Raw genomic sequence first — 23,613 nt, forward strand, 5'->3', positions numbered from 1 at the left:
CTCTCCTGCCTTCCGTTCCAGTCACCAACCAGATTCATCCCTCCCATTGACCAAGCAGGTCGTACCTGTCCATCTCCATTCTGTCTCCACTCTTGCTTTATCTGTAGCTTCCTCTGCCCCAACTCCTCTCCTAAAGAAGGGTAACACCCAAAATACTGACTGACTAGGGTAACAAAGTGTGGAGCTGGATGAACACAGCAGGCCAAGTGGCATCTTTAGGAGTGCAAAAGCTGATGTTTCTGGCCTAGACCCTTCATCAGAAAAGGGGGTTGGGGGAGAGGATTCTGAAATAAATAGGGGGAGAGAGGGGGAGGCTGACTGACGATGGATAAAGGAGGAGAAGATAGGTGGAGAGGAGAGTATAGGTAGGGAGGGGATAGGTCAGCCCAGGGAGGACAGATATGTCAAGGAGGTGGGATGAGGTTAGTAGGTAGGAAATGGAGGTGCAGCTTGAGGTGGGAGGAGGGGATAGGTGAAAGGAAGAACAGGTTAGGGAGGTAGGGACAACCTGGGCTGGTTTAGGGATGCAGTGGGGGGAGGGAGATTTTGAAGATTGTGAAATCCACATTGATAGCATTGGGCTGCAGGGTTCGCAAGTGAAATGTGAGTTGCTGTTCCTGCAACCTTCTTCGGGTAGCATCATTACGGCACTGCAGGAGGCCCAGGTTGGACATGTCGTCTAAGGAATGGGAGGGGGAGTTGAAATGGTTCATGACTGGGAGGTGCAGTTGTTTATTGTGAATGGAGCGGAGGTGTTCTGCAAAGCCGTCCCCAAGCCTCCGCTTGGTTTCCCCAATGTAGAGGAAGCCGCACCGGGTACAGTGGATACAGTATACCACATTGGTGGATGTGCAGGTGAACCTCTGCTTGATGTGGGGCCTGGGATGGGGGTGAGGGAGGAGGTGTGGGGACAAGGGTAGCACTTCCTGCGGTTGCAGGGGAAGGTGCCGGGTGTGGTGGGGTTGGAGGGCAGTGTGGAGCGGACGAGAGTGCCAGAGAGAGCGGTCTCTCTGGAAGGCAGTCAAGGGTAGGGTAGGGTTGGAAAAATGTCTTTGGTAGTGGGGTCGGATTGTAGATGGCGGAAGTGTTGGAGGATGATGTGTTGTAGCTGGAGGTTGGTGGGGTGGTGTGTGTGGAACTAAGGGGATTCTGTTTGGGCGGTTATTGCGGGGGCGGGGTGTGAGCGATGAGTTGCGGGAGACACGGCCAAGGGCGTTCTCGACCCCTGTGGGGGGTGGGGGCCGGAGTGCGGTCCTTGAAGAACAAGGACATCTCGAAGGAATTGGACTACTGTCTTCCTGTAGCTGCTGCCTGACCAGCTCTGTCTTCTCCCCGCCCCCGGTGCTGTCAGACCTGCTGAGTTTTTCCAACAATTTCTGTCTTTCATTAAAGTACTGGAAACTCTGAAACTAGGTTTATGGGAAAGGAAATGTTTTTAATGGTAAATCCGTGTCGTGAATCAGGTTGACTTGATGAGGACAACACAAGGGGATCGACAGCTGAATCAAAATATGATGCCTCCCTTGGCAGAGCTTGTCTCCCTGACGGAGCAGGCGGCACCAGCCTCCCTGTCCCCCTGACGGCGCTTCCGGAGCGGAACGCACTCGAATCTAACGGATGCTGGTTCCACAGCTCGCGGACCGGAAGCTGGGACCGGGGGCAAATTATCCAGAGGTAGGTTGGAGATGGTTAACGTGGAGATCACAGCGAGATCGTTGAGCTAAACCCTGTTCGAGTTCATCACTATCTGCCCCTGTCTTTTATTTCCCCACAGTCGACCCCAGGAACCTGCGGTGACACCGCTGTTTGCAGTGGGGGACGGTTCTGTGGTGGGACCAGTTACTTCCGTTACTGTGGAGAGGAGGCGGATTTCAACAATGGCCTGGAGATCGCCAGGTGAGACCCGGGGGGTGGGCGGGGATCCGGGAGATCGCCAGGTGAGACCCGGGGGGTGGGCGGGGATCCGGGAGATCGCCAGGTGAGACCCGGGGGGTGGGCGGGGATCCGGGAGATCGCCAGGTGAGACCCGGGGGGTGGGCGGGGATCCGGGAGATCGCCAGGTGAGACCCGGGGGGTGGGCGGGGATCCGGGAGATCGCCAGGTGAGACCCCGCGGGGGGAATCCGGGAGATCACCAGGTGAGACCCTGGAGGGGTGAGGATGCGGGAGATCACCAGGTGAGAGTCTGGCAGGATCGTGGAGATCGCCAGGTGGGAGACCCTGCAGCATGAGGGTGCACAAAAACAGAAATTGCAGGGAAAACACAGCAGGTCTGGTAGAATTTGTGGCGAGAAATTAGAGTCAACATCTTGGGCCCAGTGAGAAACCAGTGGAGTATTAACCAGTGAACCTGCTGTCAGCGGTGGGTAGGTCGTTGAGGGGGATTCTGAGAGTCAGGATTTACACAAATTTGGGAAGGCAAGGACTGATTAGGGATCATCATCGCTTCATATGTGGGAAATCATTTCTCACTTGATTGAGTTTTCTGAACAATTGACAAAGACGTTTCACGAAGGCAGAGTGTTGGATGTTGTCTATGTGGACTTCAGCAAGGCATTCAACAAAGGTCCATATGGTAGACTGGTTAGCAAGGTTAGACCACATGGAATCCAGGGAGAGCCAGTCATTTGGATATAAAATTGGTTTGTAGGTTGGAGACAGAGGGGGGGGTGGTGAAGTGTCGTTTTTTGAACTGGACGCCTGTGACCAGCAGTATGCCACAAGTATCGGTGCTGGGTCCACTACTTTTTGTCATTTATATAAAATGATTTGGATGTGAGGTATAGGAGGAATGGTTACTAAGTTTGCAGCTGACACCAAAATTGGAGGTGTAGTGGGTAGTAAAGAAGGTTACCTCCGAGTACAATGGGCGCTTGATCAGATGGGCCAATGGGGCAAGGATTGGCAGACGGAGTTTAATTTAGATAAACATGACATGTTACATTTTGAACAGGCAAATCAGGGCAGAACTTCTACTCTTAATGGTAAGGTCCTGTGATATGATGCCAAATGAAGGGATCTTTGGGTAGTGAAGAAAACATTTGGTACACTTGCTTTTATCGGTCAGTGCATTGAGTAGGAGTTGGGAGGTCATGTTGTATCTGTACATTACTTTGGTTAGGCCACTTTTGGAATACTGCGTTCAGTTCTGGTCTCCCTGCTTGAGGAAAGATGTTAAACTTGAAAGGACACAGATGTTGCCAGGGGTGGAAGGTTTGAGCTATAAGGAGAGATTGAAGCTATGTTCCGTGGAACATCAGAGGCTGACAGGTGATCTTCTCGAGGTCTATAAAATCATGAGGGGCATGGATACAATTTCATTTAAAAGGCATCTGGGTGAGTATATGAGTTGGAAGGGTTTAGGGGGATATTGGCCAAGTTTTGGCAAATGGGAGTTGATCAATTTAGGTTATCTGGCAGAGGTTGGCATATGCCTCTCGATCCTTCCTATTTGTGTACTCATCCAGATGCCTTTTTAAATGTTGTAATTGTACCAGCCTCCACCACTTCTGATGGCAGCTCGTTCCATACATGCTCCACCCTTTGCATGAAAAAGTTGCCCCTTAGGTCCCTTCTAAATCTTTCCCATCTCACCTTAAACCTATACCCTCTAGTTTTGGATTCCGCTGACCTACGAAAAATACCTTGGCTATTCACCCTATCCATGATTATATAAATCGATGTAATGCCACCCTTCAACCTCCAACACCCCAGGTAAAAAAAAGCCCTAATCTATTCAGGTTCTCCCTCTAACTCAAACTCCCCAATCCCGGTATCATCTTTGTAAAACTTTTCTGAACTCTTTCAAGTTTAACAACCTCTTTCCTATAACAGGGAGACCAGAATTGAATGCAGTATTCTGTATGTGGCTATCTATTGTTTTCAACCATCATGTCAGATTTAAAATATATTTCTAGTTGCTCATTCTTCCTAACTGGTTTTGAGCTACAAATGCCATTGTGTCTGAAGTAACAGTGTCTAACATTTCTGGCCATTTTATTTAATCCAAATCTGTTAAATCTTTCTACTCATCGAACTGAATGTCAGGACAACAATCTGTGTGAGGAATTTAAATCTCAGTTGCTTCAGATTTCTTTCCCGCTTATCAGCTTAAACCTGGATACTGTCCAGGTCTTGCTGCATGTGAGCACTAGCTACTTTAGAATCTGAGATGCCACAAATGGTGCTGAACGGTATAAAGTCACCAGTGAACAATTCTACTGTGACCTTATGGGGAGAAAGTCATTGAGGAAGCAGCTGAAGATGGTTGGGTTTGGAATACCACTCTGAGGAACTCCTGCTAGAATGGCTTGGAGCTGAAATGATTGAACTCCAACACCCAGAAATGTTTTCCTCTGTGCCAGTTATGACTCCAGTCAGTGGGAGTTTTCCCTGGATACTCATTGATTCTAGTTTTGCTCGGGCTTCTTGATGTCACACTTGTCAAATGTGACATAGAAGTACCCAATCAGAGATGATGGGTTCACAGTTTGAGTGCCTTTCCCACATCAGCTGGCTGATTTCTATTTGCTGGCGTACAGGGTTCCCTTTTGAATAATTGGTGTCAAATTAACACAGAGTCTTGGTCTTAGGGGAAAATAGAATTGTGTTGTCATGTTTTTTAATCAGCCTAGATGCTGTTCTGATTCAGGAAATTATTATGGTCTGGTGAAATTATTAAATGAAATACTCATGCTAAAGCTGAGGCCAGTATCTTCATTCTGTTACACATGCATGTGTAGCTAGCCTGTGAGGGCACCTAGGCAGTCCAGAGCACAAGTATTGCAACAATATTGTTATTCCATTTCGCAATTGTTTCAGCTGGCACTGCCTTTAATCACAACTAAACTAATTCACTCCGTCCGCAAACAGGAGCTTGTCTTGACCAATTAACAACATTTGTATAGTTTTCTGGTTATGGCCTTTCCTCTCTGCATGCGCTTTTCCACCAAAGCACACTGAAGCTTGAAATATATACGCACTGCTGCTTTCTAAAACCAGCACTGTTGGTACCAATGATACGGGCAAAGTGAGGAATGAGGTCTTGAATCAAGATTTCAGCGAGCGAGGCAGTAGACTTAAAGAAACAGGACCTCAATGGTTGTAATCTCTGGATTACTCCTACTGCCATGTGCGAGCGAGTGTAGAAATAAGAAAATAGGACAGATGAACACGTGGCTCAAGAGTTGGTGCAAGAGAGAGGGGTTTTAGGTTCCTGGATCACTGGGACCGTTTTTGAGGAAGGTCAGACTTGTACAAAGGGGACAGTCTGCACCTGAACCACACTGGGACCAACATCCTTGCAGTGCTGTTGAGAAGAGTTTAAATTAGTCTGGCGGGGGAGGGGAAGCAGAATATCGATGAAATAGCAACATGTTACAGCAAAGGAAGCAAGTCACAGTGAGTTCTGCTAAGAGAGAGTGGGTAAGGCAAGGCTGGGTGGACTTTACTTTAATGCCAGGAGTGTAATAAGCAAGACTGATCAGTGAGTGACATGGATTGACACATGGCAACAATATCACACTCCCATTACAGAAACATAGCTGACAGAACGGCTGGACTAAGGCATATCAACATTCCAGGGTATAAGATCCTTTAGGCAAGACAGATGAAGGTTTAAAAAAGATGGTCGTGTCACACTATTAATTAAGGAGTCGGTTGCTGCAAGAAGAAGATATGATAATTTGGAATGGTCCTCAAATGAGGCTTTGTGGGTAGAACTTGGGAATGATAAGGGGGCAGCTACTTTACTGGGAATGTATTATCGATCCCCAGAGAGTCAGCACAAAATAGAGGAGCAAATATGTAAACAGTTCACACAGGTGTGTAAGAGTTATAATCAGGTAGTTATATGAGGGGATTCCAACTTTCTCAACATAAATTAGGGTAGACATAGTGTTAAGGGGAAGTTTGAGAGGGGGCAGATTTCTTGAAATGTACCCAGGGGAGTTCTTAGTATCAATACATGGAAGGCCCAACAAGGGACAGCGCATTACTGGATCTGGTTCTGAAGAAAGGAGCCGGACAAGCGTTTGATGTGGCAGTGGGGAGCATTTCAGCAATAGAGACCACAACACAGTATGGTTTAAATTTGTTCTGGATAAGGAAAAAGATGGCCTGCAAAGGACAGTTTTGGATTGAAGGAGGACAGATTTTATTAAAATAAAACAGGATCTGGCCACAGTAGACTGGGAACAGTACCTTGTGGATAAATCTACAACAGAGCAATTGAGGAGGTCATTCAAAAGGAGTTGGGGAAGAGTACAGGTCCAACATGTACCTGTTAGTTGGAAATGTAGGAGCAATAAGTTCAGGAAATCTTGGATGTCCAGAAGAATTCAGGATTGGATAAGGAAGAGAAAGGCTTTTAACAAATCCAAAGGGAGCAATTCAGCTGCAGCCCAAGAGGAATACAGGAAGTGCAGGAGGAAACTTAAAGCAAGTCGAAGAACAAAGAGGAAGTATGAAAAAGGACTTTCAAAAACGATTAAGGAGAATCTTAAGATAGTTTATAAATGCATTAGAGGGAAGACGTTAACCAGGGAAAGATTAGGACCCAGTGGGGATGAAGGAGGCTGCCTGTTTGAAGCTGCGGGGTATTGGAAGGGTTTTGGTCAGGCCACAGCTGTAGTACTGTGTGCAGTTCTGGACCCACCGTCCAGGGAGGATGTAATGGCACTGGAGTGGGTACAGAGGGTGTTCACCAGGATGTTGCCTGTCTTGGAAGAATTGAGCTGTAAGGAGAGACTGGATAGGCTTGGATTTTTTTCTTTAGAGCAGAGAAGACTGAGGTGGGGGGCGTGTTTGAGGTTTATAAGATTGTGAGGGGTATGGACAGGGTGAATAGAGGGCAGCTGTTACCCTAGGTTGAGGAGTCGGTCAGGAGAGGGCATTGTTTTAGGGTAAGGAGCAGCAATTTCAGCAGAGATTTGGGGTAAACCTTTTTCTGTCAGTGGGTGGTGGGAATCTGGTAGTGGTGGCTGGAAACCTTACAACCTTTAAAAAGAATATTTGGATGAGCACTTCACATGTCATAACATTCAAGGATGTGGGACAAGTGCAGGAAATTGAGATTAGGCTATTTTTAGTGGATAGTTTTGTCGGTGCAGACTCAATGGGCCGAAGGGCCTTTTCTGCCCTGTATGAATCTATGAGCTGACTGGACACAGAATTAAGATTGAATCTTCTTGCTCTGAAAGACACAGTTCTGCATTACACAGTGAATAGGACAACATTTTTGCTAATGAATCAGGATATGGTTCCCAGTTTTTGATTCATTTCTGTTCTGAGGAGACTTAGTGCCTTTGAGATTTGAACTACTGTACCTCAATTCCTGCCTTTATATATTGACAAATAAATAATTGAATGTAATTATATATTGAAAATAAGAGGTTGGCTTACTGTTCTGTCTTTTTTTCGGATAGTTCTTTTTGGTACTGGAGATCGAATGGTAGAAATGGAGGATTCAGAGGATGACAATCTTGCTACGTCTGAGTAAGTAAGCTTCTGTAATAGGGTGACTGTCAAGATTCGCAGTTTAAAATGTAAGCCCTACAATTGGAATATTTCATGACTGATTTTCATAAAGTAACAAACAAAAGGTGATCACTGGAGAGATTATCTAACTGACTGTCTGCTGCATGTGGCACCTCCTAGATGGTGCAAAGTGCACACACAGGTGAAGGAAGACTATACCATAAGACATAGGAGCAAAAATTAGGCCATTCAGCCCATCGAGTCGGCTCTGCCGTTCAGTCATGGCTGAAAATTCCTCAACCCCATTCTCCTGCTTTCTCCCCGTAACCGTAAGACCATAAGACATAGGAGTGGAAGTAAGGCCATTCGGCCCATCAAGTCCACTTGGCCATTTAAATCATGGCTGATGGGCATTTCAACACCACTTCCCTGCACTCTCCCTGTACCCCCTGATTCCTTTTGAGATCAAGAATTTGTCGATCTCTGCCTTGAAAGCATCCAACGTCCCGGCCTCCACTGCACTCTGCGGCAATGAATTCCACAAGCCCACCACTCTCTGGCTGAAGAAACGTGTCTCATTTCCGTTTTAAATTTACCCCCTCTAGTTCTAAGGCTGTGCCCACGGGTCCTAGTCTCCCCGCCTAACGGAAACAACTTCCTAGCGTCCACCCCTTCTAAACCATTGATAATCCCCTTGATAATCAAGAACCTATCTATCTCAGTCTTAACCGCACTCAATGACCTGGCCTACACAGCCTTCTGTGGAAGTGAATTCCATAGATTCACCACTCTCTGGCTGAAGAAGTTTCTCCTTGTCTCCCTTCTAAAAGGTCTTCCCTTTACTCTAAGGCTGTGCCCTCAGGTCCTAGGTTCTCCTACCACTCTGACCAAGCCATTCAGTATTCTGTAAGTTTCAATTCGATCCCCCCTCATCCTTCTGAACGTCAATGAATATAGTCCCAGAGTCCTCAAACGTTCCTCATAGGTTAAGCTTTTCATTCCTGGGACCATTCTCCTGAACCTTCTCTGAACCTGCTCCAGGGCCAGTACATCCTTCCTGAGATATGGGGCCTAAAGGTGCACACAGTACTCCAAATGTTGCCTGACCAAAGCCTTATAAAGCCTCAGGAGTACATCCCTGCTTTTATATTCAAGTCCTCTCAAAATAAATGCTAACACTGCATTTGCTTTCCTGACTACTGACTCAACCTGCAAGTTTACCATGAGAGAATCCTGGACTAGAACTGCCAAGTCTCTTTGCACTTCAGACTTCTGAATTTTCTCCCCATTTAGAAAATAGTCCATGCTTCTTTTCTTCTTACCAAAGTACATGACCTCACACTTTCCTAGTTGTACTCCAACTGCCATTTTTTTGCCCACTCTCCTAACCTGTCCAAATCCTTCTGCAGCATCCCCACCTCCTCAATACTGCCTGTCCCTCCACCTATCTTTGTATCATCTGCAAACTTAGCCAGAATGCCAACAGTTCCTTCATCTAGATCATTAATGTATAAAGTGAAAAGCTGTGGTCCCAACACTGACCCTTGCAGAACATCACTCGTCACTGGCTGTCATCCTAAGAAAGACCTTTTTATCCCCACTCTCTGCTTTCTGCCAGACAGCCAATCTCTATCCATGCTAGCACCTTGCCTCTAATACCATGGGCCCCTAGCTTGCTCAGCAGCCTCCTTACAGCACCTTGTCAAAGGCCTTCTTGAAGTTCAGGTAGATAACATCCATTGGTCGCCTTGGTCTACCTTGCTCATTACTTCCTCAAAGAATTCGAGCAGATTTGTGAGGCATGACCTCCCCTTGATGAAACCGTGCTGACTTTGCCCTACTGTACCGTACTTTACCATACACTTCCAAATATTCAGAAATCTCATCCTTTACAATGGGCTCCAAAATCTTACCCACGACTGACGTTAGGCTAATGGGCCTGCATTTTCCATCTTTTGCTTTACTCCCTTTTTAAACAGGGGTGTCACGTTAGAAAATTTCCGCTCATTCCAAGTATTATTCCAAATCAGACAGAAAACAACAGGAAGTCTCAGATGTTCTGAGGAAATCATTTCAGCTGAGAGTCCTTGTGATTCCAGGACTAGTGGAGGCAAAGGCTGGGGTTGACGAAGCACAACTTGCCTTCCCCGGTGATATCGGTACAGAGCTGTTTAATCGCTCTCCTCAGCAAGCACAGTTTGTTCTGCTTTTCCCACTCCTGCAGCACGTGGAGAGGGGCCCTTTCTGAAGCTGAGATGCTGTATTCAGACACCAGAGCTGCTGCATTTACCCCATGCCGACATGCTGCCCAACCCACTTGTCGCCTCCTGTCTGGGTTCCAGACGTGCTACTAGCAGTCCCAACTGCATCCTCTCTGCTCCAGGTGGGCCTCCAGCACAGGCAGTGCAGCAGTTGGAGAGGACCGGGCAGTGAACTGGTGCCGGAGACCTACTCCTTCCGAGGAGAAAAAGCTCCATGTTGTGGGCTTCGACTTCCATTTCTGCTTTGCCCTCAGCCTCAATCCCCTTCTCATCTCCAACCAGTGGAAAATGGAGCTGCTTCCCTGATGACATCAGTATGTACGGTGGTCTCGTTGGGACTGCCTGTGCAAGGACTGGTGTTGATGTCACTGCACAAGGAATATGATACAGTGTTGCACGTGCTGATGCATCCTAACATGGTGACATCTCCGGCTTATACACTGACAATCAATGCAGCCTGCCGCAGCCAGCTGACCTGCATGGATACAGACAAAAAGTGCAAAGAATTGTGGATGCTGGAAATCGGAAACAAAACCAAAAATTGCTGGAAAACTCCCTGCAGAAGAAGGATCACTTGGACCCAGGACATTATGTCTGCTTTCTCTCCACAGATGCTGCCAGACCTGCTGCATTTCTCCAGTGATTTCTGATTTTGTTTCTGCACATGCACATTTCAGTTAAGGGTAATCACTCTATCTATCCACGTGACTCAAATCATGGCACATTGTTGGAACAGATCTTAAGAATTGGCATCCTCTAAGTTCATGAGAATTATCATCCATTTCAAAGTTCTGTGTAATAATTCATATTTCCATACATGCATAACTAGTTTACTCTGATCATTCTTCTGGGTAGCTTTGGTATTGCTTACAGTGAGTAAGACTGTTGTAGGTTTTAAATACTGGTAAACAATAATTTGTCAAAGAAAATCAGACTTTAAATTAATCAGAACAGACCAGTGGAGCTTCATTTAATTCTTCAATATCCTCTTAACAGGCAGGAAACAGCAAAAATGTATTTTTCATCTGCAAGTCCATAAAAACTAAATCGTAACATGTTATGAAACATTCATCACTTGGTGTCTTCCTGTGACCTTAGAAGCATACAAGTTATCATTTTTTAAAACATTTTCTGATAGTCTGTCTTTTGGACAGATAACATGGTTAATATATACAGGCTTTTCTTCAAGTGAACCGTTGATGTTAAGCATCTGGAAAAGGACACCGTGATTCATGTTACTCCAGTATCGAAGACATCAACTGGTCGTCATTAGGCCAGAGAATCATCGTCTTCCACTTTCAAACAATTTTCTTCATCCCAGATTTTAAAACGGTCAACATCACAATTTGATTTTAAATACGTTCAATTGTAATTATCAGCTTGTGTGTGTAATATTAATCATAGACATTTGATGTTCGTTGTGATGTTGAGGACATGCTACAAAAATTTGGATGAGCAAAACTTTAATCATACCTCACTGTAATTGTCTGAATGAATTATTGAAAAACTTCGGAAGAGAAATGAACAGGAACACCCTGGACTTTGCTTTCACTTTCAGCAATCTTCGGGCTGATGCAGTTATGGGGTGCACGAGGACACCAACTGCAATGACCATCATCATGGTTTTGTTTGTTTTGTATCCTGCCATTCCTCTGTGACATATCCGTATATTTTGTGATAATTATGCTCTGATCACATTGTTGTCTGAGTAGATTTTTGGTTTGTTTCAACATTTAATTATTATTTCAATTTTTTAAAATTTATTGAAATTCGTTCTTAAATGGACATTTTTGATGAAAATTAGAGTTTGATTGGGTCATTGTAAAACGAATATTGCTTTGATGTGCACTTTGTTTTCTCCAATATGTATGCATCAAATGATAAAACAACCTCTAAACTTAACCACGCTGTTGAAAAATACTCATACATTAGCAGAAAAATTAATTAAAATCGGCATTTTTAAAGGGAACCCAAAGACCAAGACCCCTTTGGGTATATAAAAGCAAGCCTTTTAAGGTGGCAGGGCATGTTGTGAAGGCTGCTCAAAGGGAATATGGAATCCTGTTCATAAACAGAGGTGCAGAGTACAGAGCAAAGGCAAGAGATAAGAGGTTTTAGCAAAGGTTGAAGAAAATGACTTCAGATACACAGTGTTTAGTTGGAGGAAAAGTCTGATCAGCCAGTACTGCATTCTGGATAAGACAACTAATAATTCAGCAACAGGAGAGTCATCCCAACAGACAGGTAGTGAGACAAAAATGGGTGTCATCAACATACATGTAAAAAGTAACAGTTTCAAATCATGTTGGCAGTGGGTGGCATGTAATGAGAAACAGAAGGGAGCCTCAAACAGTAAATAGCCTCAAGGATCTCAACTTCCATAAAGTAATTAGGAGATACCAGAAAAATGTCTTTCATGTTAACTGATGCAGCTTTGAATCCCAACAGAACAGAAAGGGGTCATACAACTCTCTCAAAATACAAATGTTTGAATCGCTCTCCATTTCTAGAAGTAAAGAAAACATCATAACTAATAATACCATGAATCACATTTTTAAAAAGTTCATTTTCATTTTCATCTGTTTACTATCCAGTTCTTCGGCAGTAGATGCTGAGTTTGATACCGTCATTGGACACATAGAAGATATTGTTATGGGTAGGTGAAAACAATGTTATGAAATTAATTTAAAGTTCAATATTTACTTCACTTTTGCACTTTGTACACGTTAGCAGTTTCACAGCTGTTTATTAATCTTCTTGAACATTAAAGGATTTATCACTTACGGCTTATTACTTTAAAGCACCATTTATTTTATTGCCTTTATATCATATTCTCACATGGTTATTTATCTTTGTAGCTTACCAGCTTTATACAGCTTATTTTGTGTGTTCACATAACATATATACCCAGCGTAAAAGTTGAATTTTTGAGACCAATTCTTTCTCTAAACACAAATTAATGGTTCAACTTTTATGCAGTTGTGTTTTGGAGGCGATTGCTTCTAATACAAATGTACCTGGCTGGTACAGCAAACGTAGCTCTGAAAAGAACAGATGAAGAGGAAAGTCAGACTGGCAAAGAGAGAACTTGAGAATAGCATGACAGTCAATATGAAAGAGAATCAAAAACTCTTCTGTTGATGTGGAAATTATGAGCAAGTATCAAGAGTTTGTGTGAGCCTTACTGTTAAAGATGATGATATATGCTTAAGGTCACAGGGCAAAGCTAGAATACTTTACCTGATGTTGATACTTACTAAGGAAGAAGAAGCTGATGAATAATTGATAGAAGCAGACATTGTGGAGGTAATGGATGGGGTGAAAATTGAGAGGAAAAAGTAATGGGAAAACTGGCTATGATTAGAGTGGCCATGTTGCCTGCTCTCGTGTGTTGTATCTCAGTTTGCTGATGGAATGACTTGCCATAGTGATACAATCTTCTGTAGATATAGGAGACATTGTCCAATGGGCCATCCATTAAGTAGTCCTATCAGCGCTGCCGCTGAGATTCCAAATATAGAAATTACAAGCGGAAGTAAAAGCAGAAGGCACTGGAAAAACTCACTTGGCAGGATGACGAGAGAGAATCAGAACGGGATGGTAAAGTGGTGGAGGGAGAGGGAGGGAGTGAAGGGGTAAGGGAGATGGGGACAAAGGGAAGTTGAGATGGAAGCGATGGTGGAGGTAGGAAGGGGGATGGGGAGGAATGATCTAAAGGGGAGGAGGAGGTAAAGGTGAGGTAGAAGGGAAGGGGAGAGTAGGAAGGTGGGCAGAGTGAGAATGTGTAATTGGAAGAGCTGGGATTGTTTTCCTTGGAGCAAAGGAGACAGGAGATTTTTTAATGTAGTAGATAAAGATAAACTATCTCCATTAGCTAATGGTTCAAGGACAAGGAACACTGATGTAAGTGTTTGGGTAGTGGGGAATGTGAAAAAGTATTTACTTACACGAAAGTGGCAAGATCTGAAATTCCTGCCACAAGGGCAGGCTGAACTAGAGATGTTCAGTGATTTCAAAATGAAATTGAATACATATATGCAAGTCATAAATTTGCAGGGTTTTGAGGATTGAGGAAGGCAATGGGAAGAGAGCCTCCTGCTGTTCCATAAATGGCTGGCTGACTCCAAGGCTGCAAGATCTGATACATCATATCTATATTTCTGTATTTATAACACTACATCTCTGTTTAACATCAACGTAATGCAAACACCCAAAGGCAGTCAAAGCTTGTACTTAATGCTGCAGAATGTGATCTTTTAATCTCTTTATTTCAGATGAAGAATTTCAGCAGTTACAGAGAAACTTTATGGATAAATACTATTTAGAATTTGAGAATACTGAAGAAAACAAACTTATTTACACTTCAATTTTCCAAGAATATGTGAGTCTCTGCCCTTTAATGTCTTTTTATATCTGTCTGAAACTTTAAAAAGTTCAAAAATATGTGTACCAACAAATTATAGCTACAATTTCCTGAAATGGAATAAACATGAAACATTCTGTACTAATAATAGTATAATTTTTTTGTGAAAACCATTATTAAGACGCGAAAGTAAGAGGAACTGGAAGATTTAAAAGGATTCTTATATAGCCCCATGAGAGGAAAGAACTCTAAAATATTACCTCAGAAAAGGAAAAAACTAGAGTATCAGTAATGGTCCTTGATATGAGCCTCTCTTTCTTCGGAGGGTTTTGGATTCCAGAATTATGGAGCCATTTCATGTTCTTACTATGCCCTGTGAACAAGGTCAGTTCAGTAGATCTGATTTCAAAAGATATGAAGTCCACATGATTTGTTTTAAAAGAATTGTGGGGTTTTTTATTGTTTTGTGGGTTATGTAAAAGAGCTGCTATGAGAACAGGTCTTGCAATACTCAATTTATTTTCTTGCATGGAGGTGAGAGCTCAGTATTCTGAGTTACCAATTTTTATTTTCTTAAATACTTAGGCAAGCTGCCATTGCATCATATCCGGCGTTTTAATTTTTTTCTCCCCTCTGGCAAGTTTCCGTTAATGGTATCTTTTTCCTGCAGATTGACTTGTTAGAGAAGTACATTGAGCAACAGTTAATGGAAAGGAGACCAGCGTTCAATATGACTACATTCATAACATCACTACAGTAAGTTAAACAGCGTGGTGGTTCTTATAAACTATGGTACATTTTGTAATTTTCAAAATTTAACTCTGGTCTCTCAGTATAACTTGGCAATTTTATCAAATGAATAGCAGAGCAGTACAAATGAAAATCTCTCCTTCAAACTCTAGAATGTGCTCAAAATGGTATGAGTAAGTTATATCTGGCACAAATGCTGCTGGAGTAGAGAAGTGAAACTCAGTGTTTCCATTCTCAATTGTAGCCATTTTTGTCCACCCAAAATAATTGGGTAGTGGCCACTATATGTCAGAGTTATAAAATTCATTAGTGGGGGAGGATTTCCTGGAGTATATACACAATGGTTTGTTTCAGACAAAAACATATAGGAACCAACTAGAGAGCACTTTACCCTAAAATGAGATTTTGCAAAATGAGAAAGGATTAACTAATAATGTTATTGTTTGGAGTCCATTGGGAAAGAGGGATCATAAAATGAAAAAAATGTTTGTTTAGATGGAGAGTGTTGGATAAGTAAAATCGAAAACTTAGGGTTAAATCCAAAACTGAATCTAAATAAATAATTAAACAGGAAAGCTGTCTTGACCATGGCATACAAAAGAAACTAGGGGCAGTATTAGATCCAAACAGGAGACATAAAATTGCCAGAAAAAGCAACCTAAATTTTGGGAATAGTGTAGAATTCATCAAAAGATAAAGGTATGTTGGGGCCTTGGACAGTGAGGTGGGAGGAGATAAATGGGCAAGTGTTGGATCTTCTGAAGTTGCATGAGAAGGTGTTGGTATATGGCATAGTATTGAATTAATAATTGCAGTTTCACGTGCTTTACACTGTCATAATGCTTTACTTTTGGAAGGCAATGACCTTTGTTAAGTAGGTGAAATTACAATCTGAACATTCAATAACATTTCTGACAAATGTCACTATTTCAGCTAATACAAAAATTAATGTAACATTTGAATTGTCATCACAAGATGGAGCTATAGACTGCTTTGGACAATTGATCAAAATTTAATTAATGCTTTGATGAAAGCATATGATTTTTAAAAGTGAATTTTATTGTGTCTGTAAGGTACTAATTTTTGGTCTATTTGGTCATCAGAAAAATTCAAACCAGAATTTCTCCCCTGTCCACAATTTAAATGTTATTTGTGGGATCAACCTGGGGTAAACTCAGGAGCTGAGTTGTTATATACTATTTGGTAAAGTGATTTAGTACTTTGTTTTTAATGAGGAAATGTAGTCTGATGAAATGTCCCCAGTCCTAAATGGTGATTACAAGAGAGTCTAATTTCCATGCTTTAGAACCTGCTGATGAGACTGAAGCAAGACAACAAAATGTGAGGCTGGATGAACACAGCAGGCCAAGCAGCAGATGCTGCTTGGCCTGCTGTGTTCATCCAGCCTCACATTTTGTTGTCTTGGATTCACCAGCATCTGCAGTTCCTATTATCATCGATGAGACTGAAGCCATTGTTTCTCTTGCTGCAGAAAACGAACTCACTGCAGCGTTGTGCTTGTAGCTAGCTCACTGGTTAAAATGTTGAGACCCAAACCTAAAAGGCATTCTGACTTTCCCATGTCCTAGTCTGATTTATGTGGACACCAGAACAGTATCACCTATGATTTGGACTGGCCTTGAAAATCTCCCCCACTGTTTTTATATATTTTTCAGTAAAAATGAACATTTCAGAAATTGAAATTGCAGCTACAATTGACCTATGGACAATAAATATTCAGTGTTTGTTGACTTGAAAACGAATTGAAGCAGTTACAATAGTCCTATTTTGCTTTGTTACAGGCAGCATAAAGATGAGATATCTGGAGATATATTTGATATGTTACTGACTTTCACAGATTTCCTGGCCTTCAAAGAAATGTTTCTTGATTACAGGATGGTATGTACACCAAACCTTGCAGTACTTCTCAGATAGAACTAAACCATCGTTACACATCGACCTGCAGTCTACAGGAAAATTTAAGGTGGTCTGTGCCCTGGTCTGCAATTCAATTGTACTTGACCCTGACTAGAGAAGGATGACCTTATAAAGAGTCAAGATTCAGCTCAATTTTTAATCACAGTAAAGCGGATATTGTCCTTCTGTAGATATGAAAGTTAGAGTCTAAGGTCACTCTGGTCAATATCTACGTCATGTGCTAAGCTCAGAAAGGCCAACAAATCAGGCATCTGCCTGATTCTGTAAGCACCTTCTTTGTTCACTAAACATTTTTCCCTGGATCACTTGGCCATGAGGACTTAATTGTGCAGATTTATCTTGGAGATATTTGTGCCCTCAAGACACAGCAGAGTCTCTGTTTCTCTTATTCCATGAAATTCTCCTTGTATTGTTTGTACATAATGTAATCCATTGTTGCATTGGTCCACCTTTATGTGGAATGATATTGGAAAACTGCATTTATGGTTTTGTGAAAGGGAAATCATGATTAACCAATTTATTGCTTTACTTTGAGTAAGTAATGTGCTGTGGATAAAGGGGAGCAATGAATGTACTGAACTTAGACTTCCAAAAGACATTTGATAAGGTGCCACATCAAAAGATATTTTGCAAATTAAAAGCTCATAATGTAGTGGCTAGCATATTGGCACAGATAGAAGATTGCCTGACCGACATGAAGCAAACAATAGGCATATTTAGGTCTTTTTCAGGTTGAAAGGGATTTGTACTGGGACCTCAGCTGTTTACAGTTTATGAAAGGAATGATTTGCATGAAGGAGCAGAAGTAATGGTTGCCAAATTTACTGATAGCGTAAAGGTGGTAGGAAAATAAACAATGAAGCGGTCATAAGGAGGCTACATTAAAATATAGATAGGTAAATGAATGGGCATAGATCTTGCAAATGCAGCAGATTGTGGGAAAGTGTCAGATTGTTCATTTTGGCAGGAAGATAAAGGATGCATTTTATCTAAGTGGTGAAAGATGGCAGCATCTGGGAGTTTTTATTTAGAATCTCTACAGTGTGGAAACAGGCCCTTTGGCCCAACAAGTCCACACCAACCCTCAGAACATCCCAACCAGCACATCCCCCTACAAGCCACCTAATCTACACATCCCTGAACACAGTTTAGCATGGCCATTCCACCTAACCTGCACGTCTTTGGACTGTGGGAGGAAACCGGAGCACCCGGAGGAAACCCACGCAGACACGTGGGTATGTGCAAACTCCACACAGACATTCCACCCTCGGGTGACTTGAACCCGGATCCCTGGCACTGTGAGGCAGCAGTGCTATCCAATGAGCTGCTGTGCCATTCTAGTACATAAATTGCAAAAGGCTAGCACACAGTTACAGCAAATAATAGAAAAATTAGGAAAGTGAATGGAATGTTGTAATTTATTCTGAGTGGAATTTAATACAAAATTGGGATGTTGTGTTTCAGTTATACGGAGAACTGGTGAGACTACATCTGGAATACTGTGTACAGTATTGGTCACCTTATTTCAGGAAGGATTTAAATACATTGGAGTCAGCTCAGAGAAGGCTCATCCGACTAGTAACTGCAATGGATGGATTGACTTAAGAGAAAAGAATGGGCAGTTTGGATTTGAGTCTGCTAGAGTTCAGAAGAGTATGAGGCGAGTTAACTGAAATGTACAAGATCCTGAGGGGTAGATGTGGAAAGGACATTTCCTCTAATGGGAGAATCTAGAACGAGGGGTTATCCTTTAGAAACAAATGAGTGAATGTTCTGTCTCTGAGGCTCGTGAGTTCTTAGAATGCCCTGAAAATATGGTTAAAGCAGAGTCCTTAAATTTTTTTCATCAGGGATGGCCTGATCATTTTTAAGCAAGGAGATAAAAGAATATCAGCAGTAGGAAGGAATTTAAGGAGACAATGAGGTCAGCCATAATCTTACTGAATGATAGAGCATGCTCGAGGAACTAAAAGAACTTTCTCTCGCTCTTTGTTTGTATAATATTGCCTTTGCCAAAATATCTGCTAAGCTTTCAGGATGTAGGAAATGCATCCATTCAAGAATGAAGATCATCCTTGGGTGTCAGCTGTGCCTTAGTTAATAGTGCTCCCACACCTGAGTCCCAAGCATTGAGTTTGAGTGCACAGAAGTCAACGCTGACATTCCAGGGCAGTACTACAGGCTTGTTGCACTGGTGGAACTGCCATCTTTTGATGAGACATTAAACTGAGACTCCGTATGTTCCCCAAAGATGAGCATAAACTCTCAGACGATACTATATTGAAGAATGGCTGGGGTGTTTTCTGTGGTTCTCTAGCTAATATTTATTTCTCAATTTAGTATCACAAGAAAATGTAATCATTACTACAGTGCTGTTTGTTGGATCTAGCTGTGTGCAAATTGGCTACTTGTTTCTTAAATTATAACAGTGGCTGCATCTCAGAACTACTTCATTGACTGAAAAGTGCTTTTCAATGATAAAAGTGAAAGACACTATGAATGCAAGCCACTTTGTTTTTCCCCTTAGAGTTGTGAGGTATCCATAACATGCTTCTGGCCCCATGCCTCTAGTCACTCAAATGCTTCCACCAATTTCCTTGAAAACATGAATAAGGAAATGTGCTTTTCCCTTTGAACTTCCCTTATAAATAATTCATCTAATTTATAAATTTGGTGGAATAATAAGTATCAGTTAGGATACCTGGAGAGCATCCTGCCGTCATTCTTATGGCGACATGGAATCTTACATACCTGCCTGAGAGGGCAGGTAGAGGGTCTGTCTGTTTGGAAGACAGCATCTCCTGGAGTTTAGTGAAATGTCAGCATAAATAATGAGCTCAGGTCTTCAGAGTGGGTCTTGAGCTGTGCCGTGAGAGATGGAATTACACACAAGGCACAGCTGGTTTGATTTCTTTCACCATAATCTACGTACCCAGTCATCCTGCTTCAACCAAACAGGTTTGCTGCCTCTCATTACTATTACATTTGTCATTTTCTAGCGCTAGTGATTTCTTGGATCCTGGTGACTTGAGTTTAAAATGACCAGACCCTGCACATTTATATATGAATCTTTCTATATCCTGAAGTATCGATATTCATCCACCCTGCTTGAACTTTCTGATATTCTTTGTTCAAGTTCCCACACCCTTGAGCTCCTGCCTGTCTTTCAGATTGCATCCACTGAATCCTGCTGTTGAACTGCACACCTCCCCTTCCACTCCAACTGACTCTCGTACAAATGAAGAATTGAACTTACACATTTACCAATTGCATTGTTGTATGTCTATGTAGATTGGGACAGCAGAATGAAGATTAACAAAAGATGGGGTTGCATTCATGTTTGGCACCTTTTGTAATTCAAATCATCCCAGAGTACATTAGATCCAGTGACATTCTCATGAAGTGTAATCACTATTGAAGAAAGCAAGTCAACTAAATTTGTGCATAGCAAGATCCCACTAACAAACAAGTAGTTTGTTTTAGAGATGTTGATGGGAGGAACACAGCAGGTCAGGCAGCTTCAGAGGAGCAGGAGAGTCGACGTTTCAAGTTTACACCCTTCATCAGAACTCCCGAAACATTGACTATCCTGCACCTCTGAAGCTGCCTGACCTGCTGTGTTGCTCCAGCTCCACACTAAATTGACTAATTATTGACAAGATTTTCCTGGCCATGGTGGTTTTTATATTAAGATTAACATGATCTTAAATACTGATTCTTCTCAATAATGTAGTTATGGAAAATAGAACAGATGATTGATCATACCTATTAGGAAAACTTCTTCTCCATGTGATGATTAGCCGAGAGGGGAAAGAAATGTGTCTATATTTTAAAGAGGAAGGGGAATTGGACTAATTAATTTCTTATTTTGAACATTTTTCTATTGGGATTCCTCATAGTAAGAAGTCATTATCAAATGTAAATCTGATGTTTAAATTTATTTTCATTTTAATTTGTAACTAATTTGAATGCACACAATGATTTTAACTTTTTGAGTAATGACTTAAAAATAGATTATTCTTAATGTAAACTATATTTACTTTTCAGGAAAAGGAAGGGCGTGGCCTTGACTTTAGTGGTGATCTTGTCGTGACTTCATTATCAAAATCATCTCCATTGCCTCAATCTTCACATAACATGCAAACTTTCTAACAGTCTTATTGTTCCTGGAGTTCTGCATTTGCTCCTGTATACTTGCATATACCAAGCACAACGATACAGACGTTTTGACATGTTACAGTATTTTGTAAGGAGGCTTATACAAGTATACTTTAAAAGCACAATAAAAGGCATCAGGTCTAATATTTTTTGTTTTTCAGATACTACTTAGCAAGAATTTTGTCATCTTTAACAACATTTTTAAATGTAGGACAGGGCCCTCCTAACGCTGTTTTCAGGTATGCGAGCTATAATGTGCATTCACCTTAAGGTAGAGCTTAGGGGACCACTATATGCCTTGAGACCCATCTGCCATGTGTGTTTTTCCAGAACTCCTGGCAGATTGTAATTAGAGGCACAGTCCACATGTCATTTTGACCTGCAGGCTTGTATATAGTTTCCAAAATCAGAAATATTAATGGCTTTTGATTTTGGCCACCATTGGTACAGTTCAGACAACTTAAATTAGTTCTCAATGTGGAAAATGGGATGCTTTTATTTAAAAATACAAAAACGTATATCCATGACTGTTTTTTTCCATTAATTTCAGTACATGCAGAGCTGACATTGGTAACTTAAGTACTTTAACTCTTCATACATTAAAATTTGTTCTTCAGTTAGGCCATTCCCATATGCTGATATTTGGGTCAGAGATGCTACTTTGGCCTCTATTAATACATGGGGATTTGTAAATATAGGTGAGATTGAATCAGGATTTTATATCTCCTCTGTTTATGACTACAATTTGTGTTTTGGTTTGTTGCTCTTATCCTAGAACGATCGTATTTCCTGAATGAAAGTGAGAATTCCACAGGGTAATGCAGTTAGGTAATGTCTGTGATAATGTTGTACCTGCCACCAACACTATCTTAGGTAGAGGGTCCTGTAAATTATTTGACCCAGTTGTAAAACTATTTTGTAATATAGGTTTTTTTAATTGCTTAAACCCTATTCACTTCACCAGCTGATTGGCCAAAACTAGAGACATTGAATTTATATCCACAAACTGGACTAAATAGTCAACATCTTTGGCACTGCTACATTGAACAGTGAAATGCAAGAACAAGGATCTTGTTGAAAGAATGCAGAGTATTATGGCTTTCCTAATGTGTACAAAAGTAAATTTGTCAATTTAGCTCTGGTTTCACTGTGGGTTATGAAGTCATGCTTACTTTATTTTTCATTTGTACATATTTTTTATTCCTATGTATTTTGAATAAAAGATTGCTGAAATGCACTTTTGTAAGACAAGTTGCGTCAGTTTTATTGTGTAACTAGATATTGACATTGTCCAACAGACGTTTTGTATAACCAGTCCTAGTTACCTTCAAAATATAAATTCCGTGTACCAGAAATATCATATAATGATAACATGACACAGCTGATTACATGTCCAATTACATTTAATTCTTAGCTTCTCATCTGTTTCCTGGCAATTTCAGCAATCTTCAAGTGAACAGTGTGCTGTGAAGAAAACAGAATTTGGCAGATGCTGATAATCTGAAGAGAATATTGGAAATAGTTTGATCATGCAGTACCTGTGGAGATTTGAATTAACTTTTCTGGTCAATGACCTCATTGGATTTGGTATAAGTTAAAGATATAGTAAGTTTTGAGCAAAGGGGAGGCAGGAAAAGGGAGAAAAAAAATCAGGACAATTTGAAAGGCACATGAGTTTATCTTAGAGGCCAAAGGCAATGGTAATGGTGCAAGAAGAGAAACAGAAAAAGTGCCTTAACAGTTATGCTACTGCCTGCAAGCAAAAATGAAACAGGCAAAGAAATGGAGTTTAGCGTTTAGACCAGAGGGCTGCAAAGCACCTATTCAAAGGAGGAGGTGCTGTTACTTCAGCTTCATTGAACAGTACAGCAGGGATATCTGTGTGTGAGCAAGGTGGACAGTTAAAACAATAGGCCACTGGAACTTAGGGGTTATGTGGGCAGATTGGATGGATGTGTCTGGCAAAGCAGGTCTACCCTGTGTAGAGGAGGCGACATTGTAGGCAGGGAATTGAAAGAAAGACTTCTGAATCGTTGTTTTACTTGAAGGAAAGTTTGAGACCTTGGGCAATGAGGAGAGGGGAGGTAAAAGTTGTTACACTCCTGTATTTGCAAGGGAACAAAAGTGAAGTCCTGGTCTGGAATAACAAAGATGGTGTCACTCAACTGATAATAGAGAATTCAGAGATGGTAACACCATTGAATGTCAAGGAGCGGTGGTTAGATTGTTTCTTATAGGTGATGATCACAGACTAGCATTTGTGTGGCACGAATGTTACTTGCCACTTGTCAGCCCAACCGTCTCCCTTTACGCCAGGTATGACTCCAACCACTGAAGAGTTTGCCCCCGATGGCCATTGATTCCAGTTTTGCTAGGGCTCATTGATACCACTTGGTTGAATGTGGCCTTGATGTTGAGGGCTACAATTCTCACCTCACCTCTGGAATTCAGCTCTTTTTTTGTCCACGTTTGAACCAAGGCTGTAATGAGGTCAGGAGTGACCCTGGCAGAAGCCAAACTGGGCGTCACTGAGTAGATTATTGCTGAGCAGGTGCTGTGTGATAGCACTGGTGATGACACCTTCCTTCACTTTCCTGATGATCGAGAGTAGATTGATGGGGCAGTAATTGGTCAGGTTGGAGTTGTCTTGCTTTTTGTGTACAGGACA

The 23,613-nt window shown here is 41.8% G+C and overlaps 1 protein-coding gene across 1 annotated transcript; it reads left to right on the forward strand.

Moving 5' to 3' along the window:
- The first annotated feature begins 1,364 nt into the window (after positions 1-1,364).
- Positions 1,365-22,196, forward strand: arl2bp (ADP-ribosylation factor-like 2 binding protein). Its single transcript, XM_059651625.1, has 8 exons — positions 1,365-1,674; positions 1,775-1,896; positions 7,424-7,493; positions 12,331-12,392; positions 14,011-14,117; positions 14,770-14,855; positions 16,652-16,748; positions 20,835-22,196. Exons 2-8 carry the CDS (start codon positions 1,878-1,880, stop codon positions 20,937-20,939), a joined length of 546 nt encoding a protein of 181 aa, XP_059507608.1. The 5' UTR covers positions 1,365-1,674; positions 1,775-1,877; the 3' UTR covers positions 20,940-22,196.
- The last annotated feature ends 1,417 nt before the right edge of the window (positions 22,197-23,613 follow it).

This window comes from Stegostoma tigrinum, chromosome 16 (genome assembly GCF_030684315.1).
Source record: "Stegostoma tigrinum isolate sSteTig4 chromosome 16, sSteTig4.hap1, whole genome shotgun sequence".
Taxonomy (NCBI): Eukaryota; Metazoa; Chordata; class Chondrichthyes; order Orectolobiformes; family Stegostomatidae; genus Stegostoma; species Stegostoma tigrinum.